This window comes from Amphiura filiformis, chromosome 3 (genome assembly GCF_039555335.1).
Source record: "Amphiura filiformis chromosome 3, Afil_fr2py, whole genome shotgun sequence".
Taxonomy (NCBI): Eukaryota; Metazoa; Echinodermata; class Ophiuroidea; order Amphilepidida; family Amphiuridae; genus Amphiura; species Amphiura filiformis.
This window is the reverse complement of record NC_092630.1, coordinates 13,840,792-13,857,371: the sequence shown is the minus strand read 5'-3', so window position 1 is coordinate 13,857,371 and position 16,580 is coordinate 13,840,792. Positions and strand designations below refer to the sequence as shown.

At 41.8% G+C, this 16,580-nt stretch overlaps 1 protein-coding gene across 1 annotated transcript in view; it reads right to left on the bottom strand.

Annotated features, from left to right (window-relative positions):
- Window positions 1–16,376, bottom strand: part of LOC140148075 (voltage-dependent calcium channel subunit alpha-2/delta-1-like) — a 313,901-nt gene extending 297,525 nt beyond the window's left edge. The window contains exon 1 of the mRNA XM_072169928.1: window positions 16,029–16,376. Within this exon, the coding sequence (XP_072026029.1) occupies window positions 16,029–16,153 (125 nt within the window). The 5' untranslated portion in view covers window positions 16,154–16,376. The remainder of the gene's footprint in view (window positions 1–16,028) is intronic.
- Between the last annotated feature and the right edge of the window lie 204 nt (window positions 16,377–16,580).

Below are 16,580 nucleotides of genomic sequence, written 5' to 3'. Positions count from 1 at the left end.
ATGACTCCTTTTTCTAAGCCAATTTTGGTATATGAGTGGGTCCTTTTTTCAAATTTTTTTCAATTTTCTCGAAAAATAACCCAATTTTGCCTCAATCTAGCCAAAATTTCAAAATTGTCCAAAAAAATTTGGGAAAATTTGTAAAAAGTAAGACAATATGGGTTAAATTTGGCAGAAAATTTTGAATTTTGATATATCAATGGGTCCAAATTTCTTGAAAATTTGGTATATTTATGGGTCCACTTTCAAATTCTCAGCGGCACCCCCTACCAAAATCAAACTTGAGACCCCCCCCCCCGGCACACCACATGCCTCACTCCCCACACACACCCCCACCCACCTACACATAAACCCTATCTAAATATGACCATCTTTATCAATGGAGATAATGCAATTGACTTCAAATTTGTGAGCAAACATTTGCCTTTACAACTACACAAACATTTTTGTGGAACAATTAGTCACAACAACTCATACATGCAATAAAAACCATCATTAAAGAAATTACTGTATATTTCTTTCATTATCAATTGCAACCCAAAACTCCTCTGCAAAAAATAATTATTAATCAAATTGCAACCTTATCCATGTGGGGAAATCATAAAATGAAAAATATGATTATGAATTGATCAGCAACAATACACCAATTTAATATTCTCGCCATCTTCTTATAAGGTGGTAATGTGGGTGGTGACCTGCTGCCGGTGAAACGTATTCTTCGTCATCTCGTTTATTAACAAAGGTTATTAACGAGGTGATTATTGCTTCCAAACCAGTCCATCCATCCATAAGCCTAGCAGGGATATATTGATTAAAAGAAACGGTAATTAGCAATGCATCTAAAATTAGTTTAGTGTGTAAAATACCAGCTGTAGGCAAAATTGGTAGCAAAATGATCATGATACTCACAGCGTCTAGACTATTAAGGGGACTTGAAGGGAGAGGGTTTTGTAGATCGATTGGATATTGATGGTAATTATGTCAGCATTTGGTGGGTGAAAAATGGCCTTAGGATTCCAGGCTTTGGTAGAGTCAAATATCTTTACATAGCAAACTATGGTGTAAAATTTCATTCATTTATCTTGATGAAATACCAAAAGCCAGAAATTACACAATATAATATCCTTTTTGGGGGGAGGGGCTGTTTTTTTAAAATTAGATATTTCATCATGTTTACAGAAAATTATAAACTACTTTTTTTGATGCGAAGAATCTGTTATTGATTTGAAGCATGTTTTTAACTAATTGTCAAATCTTGAAATCAGTTTTTTTATACACTGTATCAAGCTATCATACATGTATGTGAGAAAATGAGGCATGTTGTGGCAAACATCATTTTGATGATAAGCACAAAACGTAGCAGATCTGAATTGATTGGATGTCTGACAAAATGATTTTTAATCATTACTTAATACAGAATATGGGTCAATTTTGGTATCAAAAAATTATCTCAATTTTGATATTTCCCTTAATGTGCCTCATTTTAACATGCTGGATAAAATATTTATTCTCATTTTAAATTGTTGTCTCAGCTTCTACATCATCAATGAAGTTACCTTTGCACTATCCATACGTGTACACGTGTCTATAAGAATCCTAAATGTAGGCTTCTAACAATGTCTTCTCAATTCGATAGATTTCGCCATTCTCAATGTCATAAGCAATATTGAGGCAATATCCGTGACTAGCGTCGTCAAAGATATGATCCCATATGCATAACATTGCAGATGTTGTTAGGGTTGACATTTTGATGCATTCGGCCTACGGACACTATCAGCAACCAATTTAAGGCCTCTAATCATGCTAATGGTTTTGCTTTCATGGCTTTAACCACCCAATGTTCAATTTATCCCTGACGTTTCACTGGGGTTTCACTATCTTCAGTTTTCGTAAATTTCAATTTAACCCTTTTGTGTCAATGTCTTTTAGTTAAATTGTAAACATTTTAAGTAAATTTTAACAGCCACAATCTCTGCTTTACATGATCCATTTCTCAGTCATCATTTTTACTTTTCTTTGCTATATTTGGTGCTCACCAGAGTTATTGTCTCTTTTGCTATTTTATGTCCCTTTGATCAAATCAGTTTTAAATTGCATTAAATACAATGAGTGAAATTAACTGGATATAGTAAAAGAGGGAGATATTTTAGGGATGATATAATCAAAAATTACAGAAATTCTATTACATTTTGAATCTTTTTGTTTTACAAAAGATACACACATATACATGTACGTTTCTGAAGATAATTTACCTCCTTTTAGTAGAATTCAAAATACCAGTAACAGATATTTTTACCATCTTTCACCATTTGAGATACTGAGATAAGCTTCCACCTTTAATGGTGACAAATTGACACACATTTCCGGATAGGTACAAATTTCCATAATGGGCAAGTAATCGACTTTACAATTAGTATTTAGTAAGCAAGGACTTTGTGTCAGTCACCTTGCTAATAAGCAATCAGATTCTGATTATGGACGCTAGTTTCCAAATGAATTTTTGAATAAATTTGTAGACCTGGCTGTTGACAGGCTTTGTAGTGTTTCAGAAGTAGGCTACTACCTACAGTTCAAATATGACCTGACCGAATGCATGCAAAATGAAGATTACATTTGAAGCCATATGTGACCATCTTAATAGGCCGCTGTAATATGGGCATTTTCACTTTTTGAGATATTGGACAGGCAAATTCTCCTCAAAATAAGTTTTACGATGATATATATTGTATTGTATGTCCTAATTGCTTTGAAAGACTTATACATGTAGTATAAAATCAGTTAATTTATTTTTTATTTATTTATTACACTTTATCACTGGTATATACAATAATTATAATAAGAGATGAGAAATCCTTAAGGGGTACTACACCCATTGATTTTTTTTGCATTTTTTGCATTTTGTGAAGAAATTACAAAAAAAATTGGACAAAGTGGTATGCAAAATGAAGGGCAAATCTTCTCGTTTTTATTGGTGGTATCGGTATCAATGTAGCTTACATGCTTTTACAGATAGAAGCCAAAAGGAGGTACATCACTGATGATTTAAATTCACTTCATTTTGGAAAGCTTACTATCAACGGATTTCGTTAAAATTTTGGATATGTGTTGCTAACACATTAGGGAAATAAAGTTGATATGTAAAATGGGAATAAGTGGTTCCTGATTTCTTTTATGACTTCATGAACTTGGTGCTCCACAACTATCAAAAAGGAACTGGTTAAAATGCTTCTATTTTCAATGTTGAGCTATATTTTGCATTTTTAACTTGCGACATTATTGCACTGAAACTTAATTAAGCCATAGGTAACAGGTTACAACAACCATACTACAGCAATGATGAAAAAAATTGTATTTCTTGTCACCTATACAACCATATTGGGTAGTTTTCCGTAAGCTTAAGTTTTGTGATTTTGGTAACTATTTTATATTTATTTGTGAAATCCGTCTCAACTAGGCATTCTAAATTGTACTCACCATTTACATCCCAAGGTATATTAGTATATCCACCATGCACTTCTCGATATATATCCAGTTAAAGACAGAATATCAAAATTATGCCTCATATGATATCACAGACTCTCACATGTGTATTCAAAATTGATGCTTAAATTTGACCTGAACCAATTGACCTATAACCTGACATACGGTGACCTAATAGCCTTTTCTTCTCCTAACAACTAATGACTATGCTCCATTGTATAAGTGTTTATTTAATTTATTCAGTGTTATATCATGGTAGGTATTTTGCATGCACCACTATAGATTTTCTATAGAGAGTATAACAAAGGATTTAATAGTCCCAAACAAAAATGTTTGGTAGACTCATAACCGGTGCGATCTTACCTTTCCGATGTTGATTAAGATACTTCTTGCATCGATCCCGAGATGCGGAAAAAACCAATAGTCATTTTGTCCCACATAAATGAATAAATAACAAAACCCCCGATCCCCGAGTGGACTCACCCATTCGGTGACGTCACACACGATAATCACCCCTTATCCGACTTGGGCAGCCCCTACTCGGCCAAACTTGTAGGGGCGGCGGGTCGGATAATCAATATCGGAAAGGTAAGATCGCACGGTTATGAGTCTACCAAACATTTTTGTTTGGGACTAGACTCAGTACACGGTCGATCTTACCGCTTCCGATGTTGATTAAGATACTTCTTGCATCAACATCTGAAAGATCGATCTAGCAAGTAACCGACGGATGGAGGTACAAGATTGGCCAGCATCTGATAAGGATCGGGAGAGTGGGTAGCATGGTAATCGCGAGGTCAAACTATTTCCCCCCCTCACGGCCGGGAAACAGAAAGACTACGTGAACAGACAAAAACCCCTGAACTGAAAGTTCAGTGGTTAAGAATAGAAACACTGGTTCTTACCATGTTGGAATTCTGATTGTCCGCAAAACACCTGATACCCAACCACCATATTATCTCCAGAATAGCCCTGGAGAACTTATCGCCTGGTCGTTGGTTTACGCTTTTGTAGTAAACCGTGGAAAAGGACGACGGGTTCTTCCAAGACACAGCCTGACAAATCTCTTCTATGGGGACCCCCTATGGTAGGCCCACGAAGATGAGATAGATCTGGTTGAGTGGGCCTTGGGGCGGCGTCTTTTGCCGCCCCGAGTCCACTCAACACCTGGACCAGCCACCGTGCCAGAGTCTGTTTAGCGGCTGGACCGTGCGGTTCTCATGCGTGAGTGATAAATAAGCGGTCATGAGCCCCTCTTAAGGTTTGTGTTCGGCCAAGGTAGTGCTGTAGCGCCCTCACCGGCACCACAACCTGTCTTCGCTATTGACGAACCCTGCCCAATACTGGGGCGGAAGAGGGGCGAGTGTCGGAATGTACTTCGCTCATTTTTTGCAAGGAAATCCGGGCGAAGAAACAGCGTCGCTCCGTTGTTAGTAAATCGGAGGCTGACTTGAGACTGCGTGCAACTCTGAGCAGCGCCGTCCCGAAGCCAACGCCAGAAGAAAGGCCGCCTGAAGAGTGACGTATTTAAGGGTCGCTTTTGACAGGGGCTCAAAGGGGACCCTAATATACTCCAAGACTGTGTTGAGGTCCCATGGAGGACCACCTTCCTTTCGGGCGGGCGCTGTTGAACATACCGTCGAGAAGAAGACTTAGGGACCCATCTGAATTGATAGTCGATTGTCTTCAAATCCCGATGAATCGAGAGAATGGCTGACTTATAGTTGGCTATCGCTGCCTGCTGAAGTCCTGACCTGAACTTTTCTGTCAGAAAATCTGCCACTAGAGGCACAGGGGCTCTAGTGGGAGATGTATCTCTCTCATCGCACCATGCGTAGTAGGGAGCCAAACGCTGACTATACGTCGGAGGGGTAGACTCTCGTCTACCCCGGCGATGAGAGAAGCAGCTTCTGATGAAAAGCCTCCTCCGCCGCACGTTCCTGATAAGGGCCATGCAGCTAACTGCAGGTGCTCTAGTGGTAGACTTGGTACCTCTCCTCCGGGCATCCGGAGTAGATTTGGTAACTCGGGAGTACTCGCGGCTGAGCCGCTAGTAGATCCACCATCGGTCGAAACCACAGGTGTTTCGCCAGAACGGTGCTATCAGAATGACGTTGCAATCCTCCTCCCGATCTTGGTCACCACCCTTGCGAGCAGTGAGATCGGGGAAAGCGTAAGCAGTCATTCCTCCCCAGTCTCACGGACAGAGCGCCCACGGCGAATGCCTGTGGGTCTGCGACCCTTGAGCAATACACGCAGCTGATGATTTCGATGAGATGCGAACAAATCTATCGAGGGGGGGTACATCACCTCGAAGATCGCCCGGGCGACCTGCGGAGCAAGGGACCATTCTGTAGGTCCCGACACCTTTCCTCGTGACAGATCGTCCGCGAGGATGTTGGTGACTCCCGCTATGTGCATCGCTCTCAACGTAATCTGCCTGGCCTTGCACCACCCTATCAGGCGTAAAGTGCAGGCATAACCGTGGTGACCTGGTGCCCCTTGTCTGTTGAGGTAGGCCACCACGGTTGTGTTGTCTGTTTGGACAACGATATGAGATCCCACGATCACCTTCTCGAAATGCTGGAGAGTTCTCTCCACTGCCCAAAGTTCGAGAAGGTTGATATGGAACTCCGTCTCCGTGGCCGACCATAGGCCCGGTGACTGAGTCCCGTGGATGTGGCCCCCCAGCCCAGCTTTGACGCCGGTCGTCACTACGTGGCGCTTTTGCTGGTGCAGGAAACCTGACACCTTGAGTCAAATTGGGCTGATGGGTCCACCACCAGAGTTCCTCTCGCGCGATCTCCGACATCGGAACCGCGAGGGATATTGGGTGACGACTGGGCCTGTAAAAGGCTAGAAGGTGTAGTTGTATAGGCCTCATGTGAAAGCGGCAGTACGGTACGAGGTCTACCATACTGGCCATAAGGCCCAAAACCTTCATCCATGCCACAGCGGGTGCCCCCTCTGACTCGTCCAAGAGTCGGGCACACCTCGCCATGTTCGTCGCCCTCTCGGGTGAGGGCACCGCGATCCCCTCCTTGAGGTTGATCTGGGCCCCTAAGAATAGTGGTGTCTCGCGTCGGGACCAGATTGGATTTCTTGACGTTGATCAGAAATCCCAGGTCCCGCACCGCACGGACTACTAACTCCACGAGACACTGTGTCTCCAGCGGGTGCGTCCGTAAATGAACCAATCGTCCAGGTAGCAACACATGTTGACTCCCCTGCGCTTCAGGTACGCTGCCACCGCCCTGACCAGGAGTGTAAACACTCTGGGGGCGGTGGACAAGCCGAATGGCAGGCATCGAAACTGGTAAGTTTGACCCTGTACCTTGAAGCGTAGAAACCTCTGATCTTGAGGTGCGATCGAACATGCAGATATGCGTCCGAGAGATCTAGCGATGCCGCCCACATACCCTTGATGGGGCAGGCTAGCACCGGCGAGAGTCTCCATTCTGAACCTCTTGGGCCTGATGAACTCGCTCAACGGCTTGAGGTTCAGAATGGGCCTCAGTCGCCGGTCTTCTTTGGAGCCAGAAAAACGTGCTCCAAAACCCCTTGGTGAAAGGGGGGTAGACCGGGACAATCGCTTGCTTCGTGAGAAGCTGAGTGACCTCTGACAGTAGTGCCCGACGCTGGGGGCCGTCTGGCGGCACTACCGTGGACCTCTGAATCGTGCAGGCGCACGAGGGGTGGCTGGTAAATTCCAGCCTGTAACCCCCACTGACCACTGACAATACCCAGGCGCCCGGTGAGATGGCATGCCATCTCTGGGCGTAATGCACAGCGGCCGCCACAGGGGAATCCCTGTGGAAGTCCAAGGCCTGCCGGCATGGACTGTCGACCGCCCGTGCCCTCAGGACCGATCTGGTTTGCCACCCTTAGAAGAACGGCTCTTCTTAGGGGCTTGCCATACGGTCCAGCACTACTCTTGCGCTTCCCAGTTTTCTTGGGAGGTGCTGGAGTAGCCTCGGGCTCGGGTGTGGTCTGTGGGGCGCGTCCTGCTGAAGCCGGAGCTGGCGCTGAAGAACGCTTAGAAGACTTCTTCTTCTTGTGCTTCTTCTTCGCCTTACTGCCCTTCCCTTGGTCAGGGCAGCCTCCGACTTCTTCAGAGTGCTCTCATTGGTGGCCTTCTTTGCCCGGTCCTCAACCGTGGCGCAAAAGGCCTGTCCAAAGAGTAGCCCCTGTCCCACCGAGTCTGACTTCTTCATTGCATCAGCAAAGTCGGAGCCGTAAGTTGACTGGAGGGACAGACAGGCATTCTCCCGGCGGCGAGATGACATCCTATGGGCTAGGCCCATAGAACTCTCGTTGAGGTTAGCTGTTAGCACCGCTAACAGATTAACCTCATGCGAAGAGTTCCGACGCTGTCCCGTGGTCGTTCGCTACCTTCCTACCGAGGTGCTCGGCAAGCGTGGTAGCGACGCTAGAGACTCTGATAAGCGAACGTGCTCGCTTATCGATGAGCTTTAGCTCCTCCTCCCACTGGGGGAGAACGACCCGTGCGCCTTGGCCGCTAGCGGCAGGCGCTGGCAACGCCTGGATCCATGTCAGGGACCCTGAGGTAGGTTTCAGTAGTCCTCCTGCGAAACACGCAGTGGAAGCGCAAGCACGCGGCGTCGAAGCTCCAGCGAGCCTGACAGCCCCACTGAAACCTACCCTTGAGGTCCGCCCGGGAATGCAAGTGCGGGCGACCCTTGTGTGGGCCCGCGCTAGCTGGGCATCCTACTGAAAAGATGCCCTGGTCCTCCTGAACGGACTCCTCCTGAGAGAAAGCCAGGCCCAAACCTTGGGCCACACGGCTCATCACCTCAGCGGTGTCCGCAGGCAGACCATTGCTAGCGAGTTCCTCACGGGGAAGCGGGGGAAGGATACCTGAAGCTAGCTGCACAGTCTCATCAGACTGTGAGTCGCTACTGGTTTCATCTTCCGACTCCTTTCCCTCGCCTTCAGACTCTGACTCACTCTCTGATGAGGAAGAGATCTGACGACGGGCATCTGAAGGTGGACAGGGAGGTGTCGCCACCGTGTGGCTAACCAACTGAACACCAGCAGAAGAGGGAGTACTCCCGCTAGACCCCGAGATGCTAGCTAGAGCACCCCGGGCTCCGCACGCTCTCGCTGCTGTCGCCCTAGCCATAGCAGTGTGCGGCCTACCCTGAGCTGTATCAGGGTTAGCCACTCGCCGCCCGGGTTGGGTAACAACTGGTGGTACTGCTTGCCCAACGCTAGGCGGCACTTGCCACGGTGGTAAACCGTGGAAGAAACTACCCTGCGGCGGATACCACGGGGCATACCCTGTTGGTAGCTGACCCTGAAAGGATCCGCCACCAGGGAAACCCCATGGAACGGTAGTACCAGTACCGCCTCCCCCTGTTGCCACAGAGACTGTGGTAACCAGGACGAGTACTGCGGCACCTGCGTGGTTGTAGCGTAGGTGCCCGGTAGGGCTCCCGGCGGCGTACCACTGTACCCATGCCTCACAGCGCTCCCGCTAGAGGATCAAGCTTGCGTGTGTATGGGTACCCGCTATACTGGCTGTCCCTTGGCTAAAAGGAGCTTGCCTAGTATCACGGGTAGCTGAGCGTGTATACCCTCGATCAGTCACCTCGCTACCTGAATAGGCAGTATCAATCAATGGAGCCATGCTCCGCTGAATAGATAGTGATCGATCATAAGAGGGTAATTGACCCATTGACTGTAATGGATCACCCACGCTCTGCTGGCTCTCGAGGACATAAGTGGGTTGTTGATCAGCCAGGCTGTTCAAACTACCTACTCTAACCTCTTGAGCCTCGCCCAAGGTCGCTGTGTGTGGCGGACCACTCACGGCAGCTATGGGCGCGTGCATAGTGGCTACCACTGAAGTCAAGCCGTAGCTCGCCTCGGTAGCTGCCACTGTTTGCACTTGGGTCGCTGTCCCGTGAGAGACTGCGAGCCCAACCCCGTATAGCCGCTAGCCAGTCCCGGAGGACAGCCGCAGCCATTCCAAGGCCCAGGGAATCACTCGGCGGTCCCACCATGGAACGCTGCCGTGTGACAACCCCAGTTGGTTCTGCTAAGACTACACCTGAAGCGTTAGCCCGGTATCGTCTCTGCTAAACCCATGCACGCCATTCGACCCTTGCGGGAACGAAGGCGTGCTGCGTGCCGTGGATCAACCCAGGCAAGCCGGGTTCCACTGGCACGCTGCGCGTGCTGAGACCGGCCGAGGCAAGTCCGCTGCACGCTGTATGCTAGGATTCAACCCAGGCAAGCCCGGGTACCCTTGGCATACTGTCCGTCGCCGGCTACTTCGCTGGGTGCTAGACCCGCTCGTTTCGCCAGCAATAGACGGGTGTCCACCTGCAAGAAGCTCGCTAGAGATCTCACTGGTAGACTGGTACTCGCCTGTTAGGGCAAGTACCGCCCTGCTGCCTGCTACTAGCTTAGACGTTAAGTCAGTGCTTTCGCTGGCTGCTAGGCCTTCGGGCTCGCTAGCAGTCCCCGGAGGGTCCGCCTGCTTGCCCGGGACCGGAGCCCCAGAGGTTACCTTAGCGTGGCCCTTGCCGGCCTCGCTAGTACCTACCATATCAATCTTACCTGTAGGCTTCTGTTTCTTAGTCTTCGACTTCTGTCTGTGTCGAAGACCTAAACGAGGGCTACTTTCTAAATCCTCGAAGTGGATGTCCGATAAGCCTATGCAAAAGGAAGCACACTTATTTGATTTAGAGCAATCCCTGTGGGAGTAGCAGAGTGGATGCGGGTCCCACTCTGGTACAAGGGAAGGGCATGATTGACAAGGCCTAGACATTGTAGTAATCGGGAGCGTACAGCACTACCCCCGAACACAAGCTCAAGCCCAATAAACAGACCCACACGCACAGTGGCTGACGCTGATGTAGTGGTATGATATAAAAATATATATACAAAGGGATGAAAAACTGAAAACCTTTTGGGGAAGATTTGTCAGGCTGGTCCTTCGAAACCCACCGAACTCTTAGCAGTAACTCGTCATCAGACGCGGCCTGAAAGATATAACGATAGAGCACACCATAAACATAGCGATAATCACTCACCATACATGTATACACAGTACTGTACAAACATCTATTGTAACTTACTAGTCTGTTATAGTTGTTTTACGTGAGAACAAAAATAAAATGGCGTCCTAAGGGCGGCCATTTTGAAACCGTGTGTCCCGTGATATGAACGGAAACACACATACAAGCTAAGTTTTTTGAATTGTTTTTGTCACTTTTCTAGCCGAAAAATGTTGTCAAAACTATCTCCCTAGCGAGTATACTGGTTGGTTTTTACCTCAGTGTAACAAACAAACTGTATATCTCGGCCCTTTGGTTCGTAATGATACTTAGCGTTGGTAAAGAAAAATCCACACGCCTATCTCATCTAGAAACCAAGGAGGATAAGGGTGATTATCGTGGTGACGTCACCGAATGGGTGAGTCCACTCGGGGATCGGGGTTTTGTTATTTATTCATTTATGTGGGACAAAATGACTATTGGTTTTTCCGCATCTCGGGATCGATGCAAGAAGTATCTTAATCAACATCGGAAACGGTAAGATCGACCGGTGTACTGAGTCTGTATTCTATTCATGTACCCTACTTGAACATTTTCAAAAGAATAAATTATGGTTTGTTATGAAACACAGATCTGAGTTACTAGGTTACAGTAAACAAAAAATATATAGGGCTAAAATGACTTACTAAAATTGTTGAAATTCACTTTATATGTAGATAAATTTTATAAGTTCAGGACATGAGGTGATAAACATATATATGTACTTAATAAATTTGCAAGAAAAAAAAGAAGAGGGGTACTGATGAAAATCGGGGTATTATATCGCCTTAAGGTGGGTAATAACCAGATTGACAGCCTCGCCTCCACTTTACCCCATCAAAATGCAGATTTTGGTATCATATTTTTCTCATAAATAACATATTGAAATTAGGTGTTAGAAATTAGGTGAAGAAATCATCAAAAAACTGTTGAATTACGGTAGTCTTAATTGTGGTATACCATATGGGACTAATTCGACAGTTTTTTGATAATATCTTTGGAAATACACTGATTTGAAACTCCTAATTTCAGTATGTTAATGAGAAAAATATCTCTCATTAGATATCAATTTATTACATAAATATCATTTTAAATAAAAACACTGTAGACTATATTATCATGATTTTTAAATATCAGTAATTCCATAAGGAATTAGTCCCTACAACAAAAATCATTTACGTAATATTTTTGCGTAAATGCTTGAAAGAGACAACGTTTTATGTTATGTCAATTTTAAAGAATTCCATTTTCCAAATATATCAGGTCACCTTCCTTCAAGTTCAACTGACCATTATCTCAAAACAAGCTCTGCTGACATCACTGCCCATTCATGGTGGATATCGATGGTCATGGTCATATGCGAGATATTTTGTTCTTGGTTATGGACGCTACATGTAGTTTCCAAATGAATTTTTGAACAAATTTGTAGACCAGGCTGTTGACAGGCTTTGCACAATGCTTCTGAAGTAGGCTACTACAGTTCAAATATAACCTGACCAAATGCATGCAAAATGAAGATTATATTTGAAGAAGTCATATGAGATATTGAATTGTCATCAAGTACATTTATCACAACCATTGGTCAAAATATGACCAAAATGTGGCAAATTAATTTATATTTTAAGGGCATACTACACCCATATATTGGTTTGATTGGTCTAAAAAAATATTTTTTCATTTATAGCTAGGCGATATATGCACGGATCATGTGAAATAAAAAAAAAAAATTAAAAAAAGAAGAAAAAAAAATGCTTTTACACATTGTAGTAAGTCATTTTAGCCCTATATATATTTTTTGTTTACTGTGTATCCTAGTAACTCAGATCTGTGTTTCATAACAAACTATAATTTATTCTTTTCAACATGTTCAAGTAGGGTACATGAATAGAATACATTAAATCCTTTGTTATACTCTCTATAGAAAATCTATAGTGGTGCATGCAAAATATATAACACTGAATAAATTAAATAAACACTTACACAATGGATGAATAGTCATTAGTCAATTTAATTATATAATGTGTTGTTAGGAGAAGAAAAGGCTATTAGGTCACCGTATGTCAGGTTATAGGTCAATTGGTTCAGGACTTCAGGTCAAATTTAAGCATCAATTTTGAATACACATGTAAGAGTCTGTGATATCATAATGAGGAATAATTTTGATATTCTGTCTTTAACTGGATATATATCGAGAAGTGCAAGGTGGATATACTAATATACCTTGGGATGTAAATGGTGAGTACAATTTAGAATGCCTAGTTGAGATGGATTTCACAAATAAATATAAAATAGTTACCAAAATCACAAAAGTTAGCTTACGGAAAACTACCCAATATGGTGGTATACATGTAGGTGACAAGAAATACAATTTTTTTTAACATTGCTGCAGTATGGTTGTGGTAACCTGTTACCTGGGGCTTAATTATGTTTCAGTGAAATAATGTCGCAAGTTAAAAAATACAAAATATAGCTCAACATTGAAAATAGAAGCATTTTAACCAGTTCCTTTTTTGATAGTTGTGGAGCACCAAGTTCATGAAGTCATAAAAGAAATCAGGAACCACTTATTCCCATTTTACATATCAACTTTATTTCCCTAACGTGTTAGCAACACATATCCAAAATTTTAACGAAATCCGTTGATAGTAAGCTTTCCAAAATGAAGTGAATTTAAATCATCAGTGATGTACCACCTTTTGGCTTCTACTTTTAAAAGCATGTAAGCTACGTTGATACCGATGCCACCAATAAAACGAGAAGATTTGCCCTTCATTTTGCATATCACTTTGTCCAATTTTTTTTTGTAATTTCTTCACAAAATGCAAAAAAAAGAAAAAAAAAATCAATGGGTGTAGTACCCCCTTAATGGAATTGTTTATTATTCTATCACAATTTATTCAGTACTTTATTATTTATTTATATTTTAATGGAATTGTTTATTATTTTATCACAATTTATTCAGTACTTTATTATTTATATATAAATTTATTTATATAAATTTATAAATTTATTTATTTATTTATTTATAAATAAATTTAATTATTTATTTATTAATAAATTTAATTAATTATTTATTTACTTATTTATTAATCAATTTTATTAATTATTTTTATTTATTTATTCATTTAAATTTATAAATTTATTTATTTATTCATTTATTTATTTATCACTTTTATTTTTGTTCACCCAGATTTGAGATGCTTTTCTTTTAAAAAAGGCACCTTATGTCAGAAAAAAATTATTTCTGAGTTAACACAAAAAATAAGTTTGTAAATTTTAAGGAAAATAACAAGAAAATACCCATTTTCATCTTCATTGTATCTTTCAAGGGTTTCATCTCAATTCCAATATACAACCATTTGATGTGGCAGGCACTTTCAAATATTGCATGCATATAGTCAGTTCATGGTTTATTCGTAGCATATGGATCAAAATAAATTCTATTCCATCATAGGATCTATGCCTTCTCCAATTCCATCAATGATTCATTCTGCCTCATAACTCACTGCAATTGTGGATGATACCTTTACTATTATTGACAAGTAAATTCCATAATCAATGATTCAATAAAGCTTATCTAACATGTCTAACAAAGATTTGCTTTTATAAGATTGTTATTGACACAAATCTGGCTGCTATCGAATGGGTTCTGTGACAATTATGATTTATGCAGCCAGTGAGATAAGTACCAGGGTAGACGATGCTGAGGGAATTTGGAAAGTATACCTCTTTGTATATTCTGGTGAAAGTAAAACGCACATTGTTCACCTTATTGTAAATTATTCTTATGGACACTGTATCATGGGGTTATTTGATATTTTATTTCCTATTCCAGATTCAGTTACACCTCATTAATTTCCCTAGACCTATGGATGTATTAAAATTATGTATTTAAAGGTGGTACTACCCTTGATAAATTTATGACTATTTTTGCATTTTTCTCCAAAAATAATATTAAACACACTGGTAACAAAAGTTATATATTATAGGGGCAAGGAATCCAGTTACTTCACTGAAATTTCAGAACTGACATATCTTGTGTGTTAAAAGTAGTGAGTGAAGAAGAATATCTGCATACTGCATAGCACTTTTAATTGAATTCAAATACCCTGATACAATTAATTTCTCCTTTTATTTTACATATCTGTATAGCAGGTGAATACACAGCGGGTTAAATTAAGTTTGAAATCTACACCTGATTCAATTTCCATCAGCTTGAGTTTTAATTGGTAAAGCAATCAAGAAGATAACATTTTAACTATCCAGGGCGGGTCAGTCATTTCTGTCCATTCATTGTAGCTTCATTTATGTACATCATCTGTTGTATTAATGTTTGGTTTGCCCTTGCCTAGATGAAAACAACAACATTACGCATTTTGTGTCTACATGAAGATTTTCTGTGATTCATTTGCAAAGTGTGCATATTACAAATTAACAAATTGAGATACTATTTATTGCTTTATAGCCTATTTTGTTTGGATTGTCAATACTTGAAAAAAATAATTGGTTATCCTATAGGATAAAAATAATTTTAAAATCTGTATGATGGATGGTATGAATTCAAATTGGATGTGTATATGATTTGTACAATGATAAATTTATTATATACCAAGGGGTCTCAGTACAAACATAATTTTGCTTTTAAAATCCTAAATGCTGTTGAGGGGTTTTGAGTAACACATTAAATAAATAGGCCTACAAGCCTTTATGTTACCATTGTCACTTCGCTAGAGGCATTTGCTCGAGTAGTCTATCGTTGAATTTGCTCACCGATGAAATTCATATTTGAGGCTAGAGACTGTTGCATTCAAAATCGGATTCGTTGAAGCATGACACCGTGTGAAGCAATGGAAGTAAACACAGCCAACCACGACGTGTGATCGCATTAAAAATGTTGCTAAAATTGCACTTCAACGTACTAACAAAAGTTTGCACTGTACATGGGCAATCTTTACTAAAGATCAACTCATCAAAATAACTTTCATCCAAATGTCAACAATAGCAGAATAAATAAAATCAGTTTCAAAAAATGTCACCGCTGACCGTCCAAAAATGATAGCAACAAACTCTAGCATCGAATGCGAAACTATCGTGTGCAAATTTGAAGCTATCTATAGTAATCGGGATAGTAATCAGGCAGTTGGTATAATAAAATTGTATAAGTCTGGCTGAATTCTTATCTATAGGTCCACTTTTACTGAGAATGGAAAGGAAAATACATACATTTTTTGTACATTCCACACAATATTTACATGCATGATTGTAGGTCAAGATGAGGTGTTGAGGTCATACAAACCAGAAATACCAGGGCCTTTTGTGAAAGTGTATTCATTCATATACCATTCATTGCCTATGTAGGTTTTCAAACACCTCCTTATGACGCACTTTACACATTGATATAACATTAGCAATACTCAAATATCATTGTCACGATATATGTGTAACAGTAGTCAATACGTATAATTTGATGGATTTTAAACTCACAGTGACATCTGCGGGAAGTCTTCACATGAAGTTGGTAGCACTAGTATGTACATGCTGAGTAAAACCAATAGCCAACATAGCGAAGATCGTATACCACAACCACCACCAGCGTGAAACAAGTCCATCTTCCACCGGTATCAGGCTTCGGTAATTCCAAGCCCTAAATGTCCAAAACGAACCCCGTCACATATACCGTCGTTAGCTGGGTTAATAATGTCCAATTTATCCAGAGATTTAGGTGTTACTTGATAAAGATACGCGTACACGAAAGTAAGAGTTTTCCAAACCAACTTTATCTGTCGTATGTGGTGCTTGGCATTTATCGCAGCAGGTGAATTTTCCGTGTACCTGATGAAAACAATTACACACCAAAAATTGACAGACCAATTACGTGGTATACCGCCGCCTATTGCCGGTCTTTACTTTTTGCCGCGGAGTTGACAAAGTTTGTTTTTTCAGGGAAAGTTAATTAGTACCAAATTGTTGTTTTAAAACAGTTGATTTAGTTCACCTGAACAAATAATACGATTTTTTACGGATATAAATATTTCC